Source organism: Leptidea sinapis, chromosome 6 (genome assembly GCF_905404315.1).
Source record: "Leptidea sinapis chromosome 6, ilLepSina1.1, whole genome shotgun sequence".
In the NCBI taxonomy this organism is placed as follows: Eukaryota; Metazoa; Arthropoda; class Insecta; order Lepidoptera; family Pieridae; genus Leptidea; species Leptidea sinapis.
The window spans coordinates 5,298,382-5,311,261 of record NC_066270.1 but is presented as its reverse complement, the minus strand read 5'-3'; the positions used below and the strand labels follow the sequence as shown (position 1 = coordinate 5,311,261).

Sequence of the window (12,880 nt, the reverse complement as noted above, 5' to 3'; positions counted from 1 at the left end):
TGAGACAACGATATGACACCATGCCCCTATGAATTCTCCATCTAAAATAAATAAGTCTATCCCCGGTAATGTTTATTTTTAAAATCATCAATCACTATGATACCTATTGGAGTAGAAGTGTGGAGTTTAATTGCGTTCGTAGAAACCCTTTCAGTGTTGCCATTGTGTACGCAATGAAAAATTTATTGCTTTTAACGGGAAAATTTTAATTGAAAACTCGTTGGACTGAGTTGCCGGTAACCGGAGCTGAGGACCTGGCAAGACATTGTTCAAACAACACTTTTATTTTTTTTAATAATTGTTCACTTTTGTGCATAGTATGCGATAGTGGATTTTTTTTATTAACAGTGAGATTAATACCAAACGTTCTTTAAAATTTTTAATAGAAATATAAAAGAGAATGTATGTTTGTATGTTGCGTAATAACTCCTAAACTATTCGACCGATCTCAATGAAATCTTTTGTAATAGATTCGTTGAAGCTCAAGGAAGGTTTACATATATAATTTATATGGCAAAACAACGTTTGCTAGGTCAGATAGTTTTTAATAGAAATTTAACATGCAATATTATTATTTTTTCTTGCACCGCTTCGTCTCTCTCAGAGCGCCATTTGTTTCCGAAGCGGTAGTAATATCTAGTAGTTATTAGAAATGACATTAAAAAGAATTCTAAAGGAATCAATTTTGTGAAAATAAATGCCTTTTATGCCTTTCAATGTTTTGAGATCTCGAAAATAGCTCTAAATTTTTTCAGTTATCATAATAGGTGATAATATGTAAAACACCAATAAAACCCTGTAATTGTGTACTTCCTAATAAAGAAAGAAGCTGCTATTCTCATTTATTCTGATTTCTACGATTAAATATGTGTTTCGGTCTGAAGGGCGCTGTACCTAGTGAAATTACTGGGCAAATGAGACTGAACATCTTATGTCTCAAGATGACGAGCGCAATTGTAGTACCGCTCAGAATTGTTGGGCTTTTCAATAATCCTGAGCTGCACTGCATTGTAATGGGCAGGCCGTATTAATAACCATCAGCTGAACGTCCTGCTCGTCTCGCTCCGTATTTTCATGAGAAAAAAATTTTTTGAAAGTTTTATAAACTTCAATTTGTAATTAAATTAAGACAAACCTTGTTAAGGAGCTATTGCGGTTTCTTTTGATTAGTTATGGTTGCCAACATAACGTACGTAAATTATATATCTAAAATACCAGTATGACTAACACCAACTTAAGCATCGCACACACTACTTATGTCATCATAAATTTAAAAAGTATAAACATAAAGCTTACATGACTCACCGTCAAATGTTGAAACAGCCACGCCCTCAGGATGTTGGTGGCGACCTTCGGGAAGATCCCTCTCTTCTTCTGATTCTTCTTGCCGTTTGTGTCGTCATCCTCTTCTCCCGTGCCTTCTCCTGAACCGATACTCGCGTTACTAGCGTCCCCTGTAACAATATAATGCATTTTGATTGTATAGGATTATAAGACAAAGAGTTATTCCAAATCGTTAATCGTAATTTCCGTACAGCATAGCTTTTTTGTAGTGTAATCTGTTTTTACTCTAGCCTACGTGTCTATAGACGTACCACCTCACAATTAAAGAGTCCTTCAAACAATTTTACGGAGAGAATTATTTTTATAATAGTCGGCTTACCAGTGGAAGGCACAGGATACCAGCTAGATTATGGATACCACGTGAAGCAGCAATGTGTAAGCATTATTATGTTCGGTCAAATTTAATTATATCTGTAGAAATTTGTGAGAAGAAATCGTTTTTATTCAGCGATAAGTACTAAAGTACATTAACTGTTCGTTAAATAAATCTTACCGTTAATTTAAAAAAAAAATACTGCAAATGAACAAGTGAACGATGTCAAGCTATGCCTATGTTAAGTGAAGTATGGTATGTCGATTTATAACAAGTATCTTATCTCCCAGATAACAAACAGGCATTTAAATTACTCGCGAAGTCAACTCAATTTGTTTTCGATTGTATCTTTGAATGACAAAATAGATTCGATTAGACATCGTAAATCATGCGAATTAGATGCATTTGTATACTGACTGATAAGTGACGATAACTTGGAAATTGGCATTGCATTATCAAATAGTTAAGGCAGCGTAAGCAAGCGACTTTTTCTCCAATTTAGATCGCAAAAATGTGAAATATTCGCACTTTTTACCAGTGGCTCCTTTGCACAGGATGCCTGCTAGATTATGGACACCATAACGGCGCCTAATTCTGCCGTGAAGCAGTAATGTGTAAGCTTTATTGTGTTTTGGTTTGAGGGGTGCCGTAGCTAGTGAAATTACTGGGCAAATGGGACTTAACATCTGCATCATCCTGTAGGGAACTGCGTTGTAATAGGCTCGTTTCGTGCCTAACTGTCATAAAAAAACTTATTTACTAACAATTTACTATATAAAGCGCATATAAAAAACATCTTTAACGAAGATACAGCAACATAGAAAAGGTAAGCGAATTTGTTGTTACTGTAACCGATTTTAATTTACAAGTCATAAGCTGTCAGCCACGCTTGGCATTAATTAACTCATTAGTAATGAAGGTCTAAAACAAGTCATGAGTTAGCTGAGTTGACATTAAAACTAGGGAAATTTGAGTCTCTGAATACAAAATTCAAAGATTTGCAAGTTGAAATTGAAGTTTTTAACGCTGAAAATTTACAGAGGCATTTAGATGAACGGGTGATAATTGAGCATGATTTTGTTGTTCATATCGCAACAGCTAAGTAATTATTGGATGAACAAAATATACACCGGCGTGAGTCATTAGCATTTCATGATACCACTGCACACTGGACCTTCGTGGTAGGAGATGATAATAGAGGATTTAAACGATCACTGTAATGTTCTAATTTTATGGTCTAACCCGCAGACTTTTTAAAGAGGTGTTTAATAAAGTGATTCATGCTACGGGAAGTCTATAACTATATACCGACCCCCTATAGTTAACTGAAACTTTGAAAAAGTGTTGAATAATTATTACCGCTTTCACAGTAAAAAGTCACTAACAAAATGGTGAATTCTAAGCTTACAAATATTTTACGTAATTTTGTTACAGCGCCCTCTGTTGCTCATTCGTCCGTCTTGCAGTTATTTTTTGTCCATCATCAGAGTCAATACGTATGTACTATTACCATTATTAAAGATGTTTTTGTTGTATATATGTGACGAACAGACAGCGATCGCTACAAAGTTTCGAGAGATGCTCCTTATAACGTGTTAATCGCAACACCAGGAGAACAGGAACCACGAGAGACGTTTCGACATTCGCTTATCATCTATGCGTCTGGCATATTAATTAGAAACGCCAACTAGTATTTATTTAATCACCTGCCACACCGCTGATTCCTATCTCGTGTATATACGGTTAATTAATTCTTGCTACGTCGCTTTATACGTGTCTGCTTAGGAATTTTGTTATGTTTCGCGTTTTGCTTATGTTTCCGTATATTTTGAGTCTGAGAATGCCGTTGTAACTTCTATTACTTGCAAATCATATTTTCTGGTGAAATTTTTAAATTAATATTAATAACAAGTAGAAAAATAAAACATTTAATACAAAAAATTAATGTTTTTCTATATAACACCAAGATTTGATGTGGTTATATCAGCAAAACAGTAAAAACATCAATGCGTTTAAGGGATACGGTTAGGTCAGGCAATCGGAATACCTTTAATGTAGTCAGTCTTAAGCTTTCACGTTTATAAATTACACATAAACTCTCCTAAAGTATTGCTTAAGGACAGTTTATGTGTCAAAAACTTTGGAGTACTAACACTATACAATATTACAGTTCTGGAGGCTCATAAAATTGTAAAATATTAATAACCTAAGCTTTCCTGCATTGTGTTGCTCAGAACACGTTCTTATACAGGACTACAGAAAGGTACAGCAGTTAATTTTCTACATTATAAATAGAAAAAGAATTCGTTTCGGTTCCTGCTTCGATACAAAGCGTACTTACGTTTGTTTTTCTGAATAATTAATCCTATTTTCACTTCAGGAATGTACTCGTTTTATACGAGAACAAAAGCGTAGTACACGATAAACAAATTAGTGTGCACTGAGTCATATCAAATATTCATCGTAGAAGGAACAAATCGAATCAGCGCAAACGGGGTGTGAGCTTCGTCTTATTTCTGCGCTCCTAGTAGAGTTAATAAATAAAAAAAAGAAATGGCAGCACGCTCCAATTGTTTGTATGCCTTTTTTGTTCTTTTGTAATTCTTAAAAAAACTTAAATTGATTCTCTTTCGATTCTTTTCTTTCTTAACGCTGTACCCACGTTATTGAGAATTCCAAGTTAGGCTTCGCTCGTGCCGTTTGAATTACTGTTCAGAATAAATAATAAAAACAATGCATCGTTGAAGGTATTCAGTGTCTCGATGGATCTGTGTGACAAGTGGTTTTGTGCTTCGTTAAGCCATTATCAGAGTATCGCTTACCAAATAATATCGATTATCTCGAAAAATTTTTAGATTACTATTTGCGTACCGATATCAGGCGCGGTGTGTTATTACTGAGACTAACATCTCAAGATGACGAATGCAATCACTGTGTCGCCACTTGAGCAGGGTATATTACTTAATATTACGTGAACATATTGCTCTTCTTAACTTGAGTGATGCTTAATAAGATAGCTTAGTCATTCCTCAAGGAGCAATTTTTGGACCCAGACAATTCAAAAGCTACATAAATGAAAAACTACCGAATCCATCTACGAATAGGATGCCGATAACATTACTGACAATGATGAAACGCATCGAGTGTCTGCATATCGCGACCAGTGCCATTGTGATGGTAATGGGGGCAAAGTAATAAAATTACTCTTAGGCCATTACCCGCTACCCCTTAGCATTGCGTTACCCCGTGTATAGGGTGTAGGAGATGCAATAAAACGTTTTAAATTCAACAAAACAACAGGTTTATTTTTATTGAGTAATTTCTATGTTTAGATTCTTAGTTTATGGGACATTTGAAATTTTGTGGTAGATTAAAGACGATAAACCCAATGTTATTATGAGAGAATAGCCAATCAAAAATTTAAATTAAACTTTTAACGAGGGCTTGGAGTGCGTCGTAATATATTTTAGATGCTAAAGACGAATTCCGTAATCATGGGCCTTATATTTGTGAAGCAGCAGACGTTTCCCTAGCAGAATATAATAATTCATTTTTCCTACCATGCGGATACACTAAAATAAATAAAAAAAGACCCTGTCGCGAATATTTTGTTATAACTACCAAGAAAAATAAACTATTAAAATTTAAAACGGCACAACCTGTATATTATCAGCGTGCTAAATCAGAGTGCAGTTGCACGATGCACCATTGTAATCCCCTAATTCATCTTAACGCACCCACACATAGCCAGCACCCCTAATGCTCCACAAATGAATGTATACAAACATGAATAGGGACTCGTGTGAAAAGTCAAGAGACTGTAATTAACTTAATATTGTATTAGCACAGGATTTCTGCATAGTGTTTGCTGCAATGTTTGATTCGAATAAACATTTTTTTCATTTTCTATCACGAATTTCAACTAAACTGTAAAAATGACTTGTTTCTGTAGTGTTTTGCAGATGATTGTAATTCGGTGGTGATCACTACTGTGATCTCTGGTATAAGCTCCTTCATACAAGCTCTCTCTTGATCTTCTATAGTCGCTTCTGTCAACATTCACTCTGCTAAATGAAATTGGCCATTTGCTTTTTGTTGGTAGGTATAACAACATTTGCGCGACAGGGTCTTTTTTTTATTTATTTTAGTGTATTCCGTATTGTAGGAATAATAAATAATTAAATTTAAGAAGATGGAGCTTATATTTTGTTTTATTCGTCCACTTGGAAAAAAAGACATTGGCTGGACTACTTTAAGAGCTTATTATTTCCAAATACTGTCAACATAATATCGCTCAGTTACTCAATGACCCAATCAATCAAATACGCTTCTATGTAGACAAGCAAGGATTTTTCGAATGTTCTCTATTAGTCTAGGTACTAACAAGAAAGAATAGCAAGTTGTTTTGTAACAACTATATTTACAATACAGCTTTGTAATTCAAGGTCGAGATTGCTTTACGCTAGGAGGTACCGATTGAATTATATAATGCTCGTGTAAATTCAGCAACCTATGTGACCTTTGTAATTTATAAATTATTATTTTTCTAATGACAAGGAAATATCACTCTATATAAGAATTTGTGTGAACTGAGTTCAATAACATCGAAACAGCTTATTAGAGGTAATCTAACGCGGTCCCATGGCGTTTCTAAGCCGATTGCTGTAACCCGACACCGAATCCACGACCCCTTTGCCAAAGCACGCATCTCACCACCAAACAGGGGTTGCTTGTTTGCGTGGTTACATTTATTTCACAAATAATTGGGGTACTCGTTATAAAATATTGATTTATGCTCCTGTTATTCTGTTGTTTGCAGATTTTTGTAAGATAGACAGAAGGACAAAAGTTATAAAGATAATTCTACAGATGTGGAAGGTTTTTGACCAAAACGACTCCTTTTTCTGCAGATAGGTGCAAGCATTGTGTTTTGGTTCGATGGATGCCGTGCCTATCGAAATAACTGGGCTTATAGATACTTCTAGGGTAAATACACAGCAGCAACTTTTACCCATCCGTTAAAGGGATGAAAATAATTGATTTGTGTTACCATTTGTAGTTAATTTCCTTGGTTATTTTCCCTGATCTTGTTTTTTTTTTTTATGAAAATAAGGGACGTGACAAGCAGGACGGTTAGCTGATGGTATTAAAATATGAAAGACCTGATGAAGGAAACAGAAGTTCCAAATAGAGCTTAAGGAATATTTTCAAGATACTTTTGTTTGTCTTCTTTTGACAAGTCTTGTCAGTAGATTTATCGCATTTGACATTAGTGCAGGCCGAAACGAGTGCAGGGGCTATCGAATTACGGCAATCGACCACGCACGCTTCCAGTAGTGATGGGACATCGTGGGAATTATCGATATTATATTTCTAAAATGCTGTATAATTTAAATGTAAAAATCCATTTATTTACGTTTGGTTCACAAAGTCTTGAAAAAATTAATGGGCCGATGTTCAGTATGATTGTATTTTATAAAATTTATTTATTGTTAATGTAACTTTGCACTGATTTATTACAGGATAAACTTTCAATGTACCTACTTCCCTTAAGTATAGTTGAAAATACGTTTTAAAAGTATCTACAGTTATAGTTCAAGGAAGGTTTATGTCGTCTATCCTATTAAACGGGCAATATTTATATGTTTGAGATCTAGAAAATAGCTTTGCAAATTTTGATGAAATTAACTATACTGGGATTATTAGTGGCGAAGACTGGTCTTTGGTTTTTTTTATAAAAATACGGGACAAGACGAGCTGGACGTTCAGCTGATGGTAATTCATACGCCCTGTCCATTACAATGCAGTGCCGTTCAGGATTCTTGAAAAACCCAAAAATTCTCAGTGGCTCTATAATTACGCTCATCACCTTGAGACACTTATGTCTCAAGGTGATGAGACATAAGTGTCTCTGTGCAAATGAGACTTAACATCTTAATGTTAAGTCTCATTTGCACAGTAATTTCACTAGCTATGGCGCCCTTCAGACCGAAACACGATAATGTTTACATATTACTGCTTCACGGCAGAAATAGGAGCCTCCCACTGGTGGTAAAATGCGTTTTTCCTGGTTTTCCATACATTTTTATTATTAACGTGGGTTTTAAAAAGACAGCTATGATTTATACAATTAAAACAATCAATATGGATATTAAAAAACGAGGATGGTATTTCAAAAGCATAAAATACAATATAAACGATGTGATATTGTGAAGTAAATTTTTCATCGATATAATACATTAGGCAATCTCTTGTCGTGGCGTGGTAATGTGTTCCCATTTGATGGATTGGCTTCTTTGTAGGCATTGCTATTTGCAAACACCCTTATCTGGACAGAGGGGGAGGAAGAAGGGCGAAGAGGGGCTAATTAAAATTGGCACCCGTAACGGGAGACTTATCACCAAGACGCGTGTACATCCTGCGTGACTCTTATTTCGAGTGTGCTAGAGACCAATGTTGTTTGATGGGAGTTTGTTTTTTAGATTGAGGGTATTGCATAGGATTTCGTGGGCTTATTGGGTGACGTAATGACGTTCTGGGGTGTGAGCAATGGCGGACATCGCTACTATTGGAAATTAGAAAATGTTACTCGGAAAAATCTGTCTTTTTGTTGGTAAAAAGTTAACAACACTTTATCTAGAAACGAACTAGTATAATGTAAAATAGTACATTACGATGCAAGTGCGCAAAGTAGCGATGACCTACGTGCGCACGAGTATCGTATACTATTTTTCCTAATAAGTTGCGCAAAGTTCGACCACTATAATTATTTTCAAACATTCCCGCACGCTCGTGTCAACGTGTGGCAACGTGTGGTACTTTGCGAACGTAAATGCATGCGCAAAATCGAACTTTGCGCACGATAATAGGAAAACTTATTAACACAAAGCAGGGATGGATACTGCTAAGAATAACTTTGTATACTACAAGAGTTGCCAACGCTACTATATAAAATAGTATCCTACTCTTTTTTTATGGAAAAGGAGGACAAACGAGCGTACGGGTCACCTGGTGTTAAGTTATCGCCGCCGCCCACATTCTTTTGCAACACCAGAGGTATCACAGGAGTGTCACCGGCCATGAAGGAAGGTGTACGCGCTTTTTGTGAAGGTACTCATGACATATCGCCCCGGAAACACCGCACAAGGAAGCTCAATCCACAGCTTTGTAGTACGTGGAAGAAAGCTCCTTGAAAACCGCACTGTGGAGGACCGCCACACATCCAGATAGTGAGGATGATATCCTAACTTGTGGCGTGTCGTGCGAAGGTGGTATTCGGTAATACGGAATGGTAGGTACTCTATAAGAGGACCAGCTACTACATTTCTGAAAAAAAATCCTTTCCCTTATTTTCATAAAAAAAAACTTTTTTCGTAATACAAGTGGCTACCTACCTATTTATTACCCTATTCTTTCATCTTTATCTCCTATATTTGTGTGGGATTTTTTTATGACAATAAGGGACGATACGAGCAGGACGTTCAGCTAATGGTTATTGATACGCCCTGCCCATGACAGTGTAGTGCCGCTCAGGATTCCTGAATATCCCAAAATTTCTGATCGGAACTACAATTGCGCTCGTCTCCTTGAGACACAAGATAAGTTAAGTCTCATTTGCCCAGTAATTTCAGCGCCAATCAGACCGAAACACAATAAGGTTTATACATTACTGCTTCACGGCAGGCAAATAGACGCCGTTGTGGTACCCATAATCTAGCCGGCACCCTGTGCAAAGGAGCCTCCCTCTGGTAATGGTGTCTATACGCTACTAAGTCTATGGTTAAATAAAGTTGAAAAAATGATAAAAGTTTCAAGCTAAACGATAGGAAAACTAGAACGAGGCACATAAGAAGCAATATGTTTTAAATTTAAATGAAGCATTAGCTTCATACTTAACCCTTTTAATAACTTTATAGCAGTAAAACCTCGTCTAAGCCCTCCAGACAGGATCACGTTCTCTCGATTACAACGCATTGAAAATTAGTTTAATATCTACAATTGAGAATTCCGACCGGAACGGCCAATTACGCCGGAATAACACTCGGAATGATCCGCAGATAGGCGAGTTATGGGGTGCCTTTATAGCCCATTAACTGTTTGAGAGTATTCTGATGTTGATGTCTTGGTGGCATTCCTATTAATAAGCTAACTAGATGGATATTAAGAGATGTCACAGGCGGAACTTTTGTAAGCTGTCAGTAATCTGTTTTTTTTTTTTATGAAAATAAAGGACGAGACGAGCAGGACGTTCAGCTGATGGTAATTGATACGCCCTACCTATTACAATGCAGTGCCGCTCAGGATTCTTGAAAAACCCAAAAATTCTGAGCGGCACTACGATTGCGCTCGTCACCTCCAGACATAAGATGTTAAGTCTCATTTGCCCAGTAATTTCACTAGGTACGGTAGAAATAGGCGCCATTGTGGTACCCATAATCTAGCCGGCTTCCTGTGCAAAGGAGCCTCCCACTGTTAGAATGTTTAATTTAGGTCGGTTCAAAAAGAAAAATGTAATAAAATTATACGAAGATGCTAAAAAATCCAAGATTACTAAAAAGATAAAGACATTATGGTGAACATAGATCTGGAAATATGTCTTTTATTCAACGTAATTTTTAAAATTACGACAACACTTCCCCGTAAACATATCTTTGCTTTAAAATAAGGCTTCGTTTATTAAAGTATTCTAAGTGGATTTGATGATATCTGCAGCGCAGGCCTTATCAATGGAGGCTGTATTGCGCATATCCGTCGCGCGTTATTTTAATTTTTTACGATCCCTAACACTTCTTGATGCTTTCCTTGAGTACGTTTATTGATAAGAAGCTGAAATAAAATTGCGGACACCACATTGCTGATGTTTATAAGATAAGTGATCCTTTACTGTTCGCAAAACATTTATGCATTTACTTGATTAGTTGGCAACATTCTAAGTTTAATGTATATATTGTTTTCTTACTATTTTTTTTATTGACAGTAAGGGACGAAACGAGCAGGACGTTCAGCTGATGGTAATTGCTACGCCCTGCCTAATGGGCAGGTTGATTAGTTTCAACATAATATTATAATACTAGTCATATCAGAAGCACTGAGTTTAAGCCTATTTGAATAAAGTTTATTTGACTTTAACTTTGACTTTGAAAGAATAATAACCTAAAATATGCTAAAATGCCATGTCGTGACGTCAGCTACCCCGACAGCCCTTGCGTCACAAAACGCACATTAAGGGATTACATCCCCCTCCCCCCCCTACCCGCTCTGATTCTCACCCCGCGGACGAATAGCCGTTCATTCGCGCATTGATTTCAATTTGAATTTTAATTGTGCAATATTATACAAAATTACATTACTTAATATTCACCCCGAGCGGTGATTTTTGAATTTTAAGTCGAGGGACCATAGTTATAGATACACAAACATATAGATGGATCATGATTTTTTTGGGATGCCATTTTATGATACAACCAACCTAGGTTGGATGAGGGCAGCGCAGGACCGATCGTCATGGAGATGTATGGGGGAGGCCTTTGTCCAGCAGTGGGCGTCTTTCGGCTGATATGATGATTTTATGATACAATGCATGATAATTTCGATAGTAGGAAGTGCCTTTTCCCTTTGAAGTTATAATAGAATGAAGGCGTATAATGTTGGTATAGTTTAGAAGAGATATATTCGAACACTCTAGAAAAAGGTTAACAAAAAATTGCACGCATTTTTTTTTGTTATGAGTTCAATGTTTTTTACATCTAATCCAGTTATTTATTTATGTATTATAGACACACCAACCAGATATTTTTAACCATACAAAGACGAGAAACTATATTATGATATGGAACATTATGAACAGAATAATCTACAGGTATGAACAACTCTGTGTATCATCAGATTACTTAAACATGTTCCTATATCTAAAACAATATGGCTTGGAGTTCATTTAGTAAATTGCAAAGATTACTCTTAATTATTATACCATTTAGCGTCACTCAGTAATAAGCTCCGTCTTATTTTTTCAAATCTGAGTTAACCCTGCAATCGCATATATTAAGTCGAGTGGGACATTTGCGTTTCAACAAGATACGGGGTACTTTGCGTCCGATTCCGAAATCTTAAAATATATTAACCGACCTAATTATCTCCGAGATAAAGTTATCTTAGTTTTATCTTGCGCTAAGTATATTTAATATCGGGAATGTTTTTATATGTGTATCATTAATGGCTGGCTGTTAATTAAATTCAAATGGTGTTTGAGTATTGAAATTAATTATGCGTGAGCGTTTTAGCGACGAAATGCGAATCGTTACGTCATTAATTGCTTCTTGATTGTGTATTTTGGTAATTTGAGTTAGAATTATAATTCTGTTGCCATTCTTGAGGTAACTATTAGTAGGATCATTAAATATTAAAGAGGATAAATTAAAGCTAGATTGTCTTATTAACTATATTTTGGCTGTTAATTATATAATGCTAACTTTTTTATTGTTTTGAGGTGAGAATTTAGATTTATATTGCATTGTACCTAAATTTAAAATGCTGTAAAATCCTCCGAGTAAATCTTACTAAGGATATAAAAATCACATCTAAAAATAAAATATTACCGTATATTTTACAAGTAAAAAAAGTATTAAAAACATTTCTAACATTATTTATTTGCTGGAATCACAACGTTATGTATATAAAATACCCCTGAACGAAAAGTTGAACACAATATTGTATCTATCGCATTAGAGGGTTGATTAACTTACGCCCGTTTATCAGCGGCGTGAGCGCGGCGTTTGATTCCAATTTGACATATTATTAAAATGCAAATTTTTGTAATACGTTCAATTACATGCCGTCGCTTTTTGTTATCGGAATATGGAAGGGTTATTTACCATGTGTCCGTTTTAATATAGTAGGTTCATCATATAAATATTGCAAATATTTTGAGATAGGAAAGACAAACAAGCAATAAAAATATTATTTTCGCCGTCTTTGTATTTTGAATGGTGATGTATGGTGGCTGAGATGGTTTGGACATGTCGAGAGAATAAATGAAGAACGATTGACGATGAAAGTGTATAAGGCCAGTGTGAATGAAAGTGTTGGAAGGGGTGGACCTAGGCGGACGTTTCAAGATCAAATCAGGGACGTCTTGAAAAAAGGCCAGGTCAAGAGTACCCAAAACCGGAGAGCATGTATGAAAGGAATAATGAAAGTGGACGAAGCGAAAGAAGTGTGTAAGGA

The 12,880-nt window shown here is 35.9% G+C and overlaps 1 protein-coding gene across 8 annotated transcripts in view; it reads right to left on the bottom strand.

The window, feature by feature from the left end:
• The window catches only part of LOC126964795 (homeobox protein homothorax), a 321,561-nt gene that overhangs the window by 115,860 nt on the left and 192,821 nt on the right, over positions 1-12,880 (bottom strand). For 4 of the 8 annotated variants that reach the window (XM_050808059.1, XM_050808060.1, XM_050808063.1 and 1 more), the window contains exon 10: positions 1,297-1,454. In XM_050808059.1, coding sequence (XP_050664016.1) covers positions 1,297-1,454 — 158 coding nt within the window. The remainder of the gene's footprint in view (positions 1-1,296; positions 1,455-12,880) is intronic. The other 4 variants (XM_050808061.1, XM_050808065.1, XM_050808064.1 and 1 more) reach the window with 1 other exon arrangement.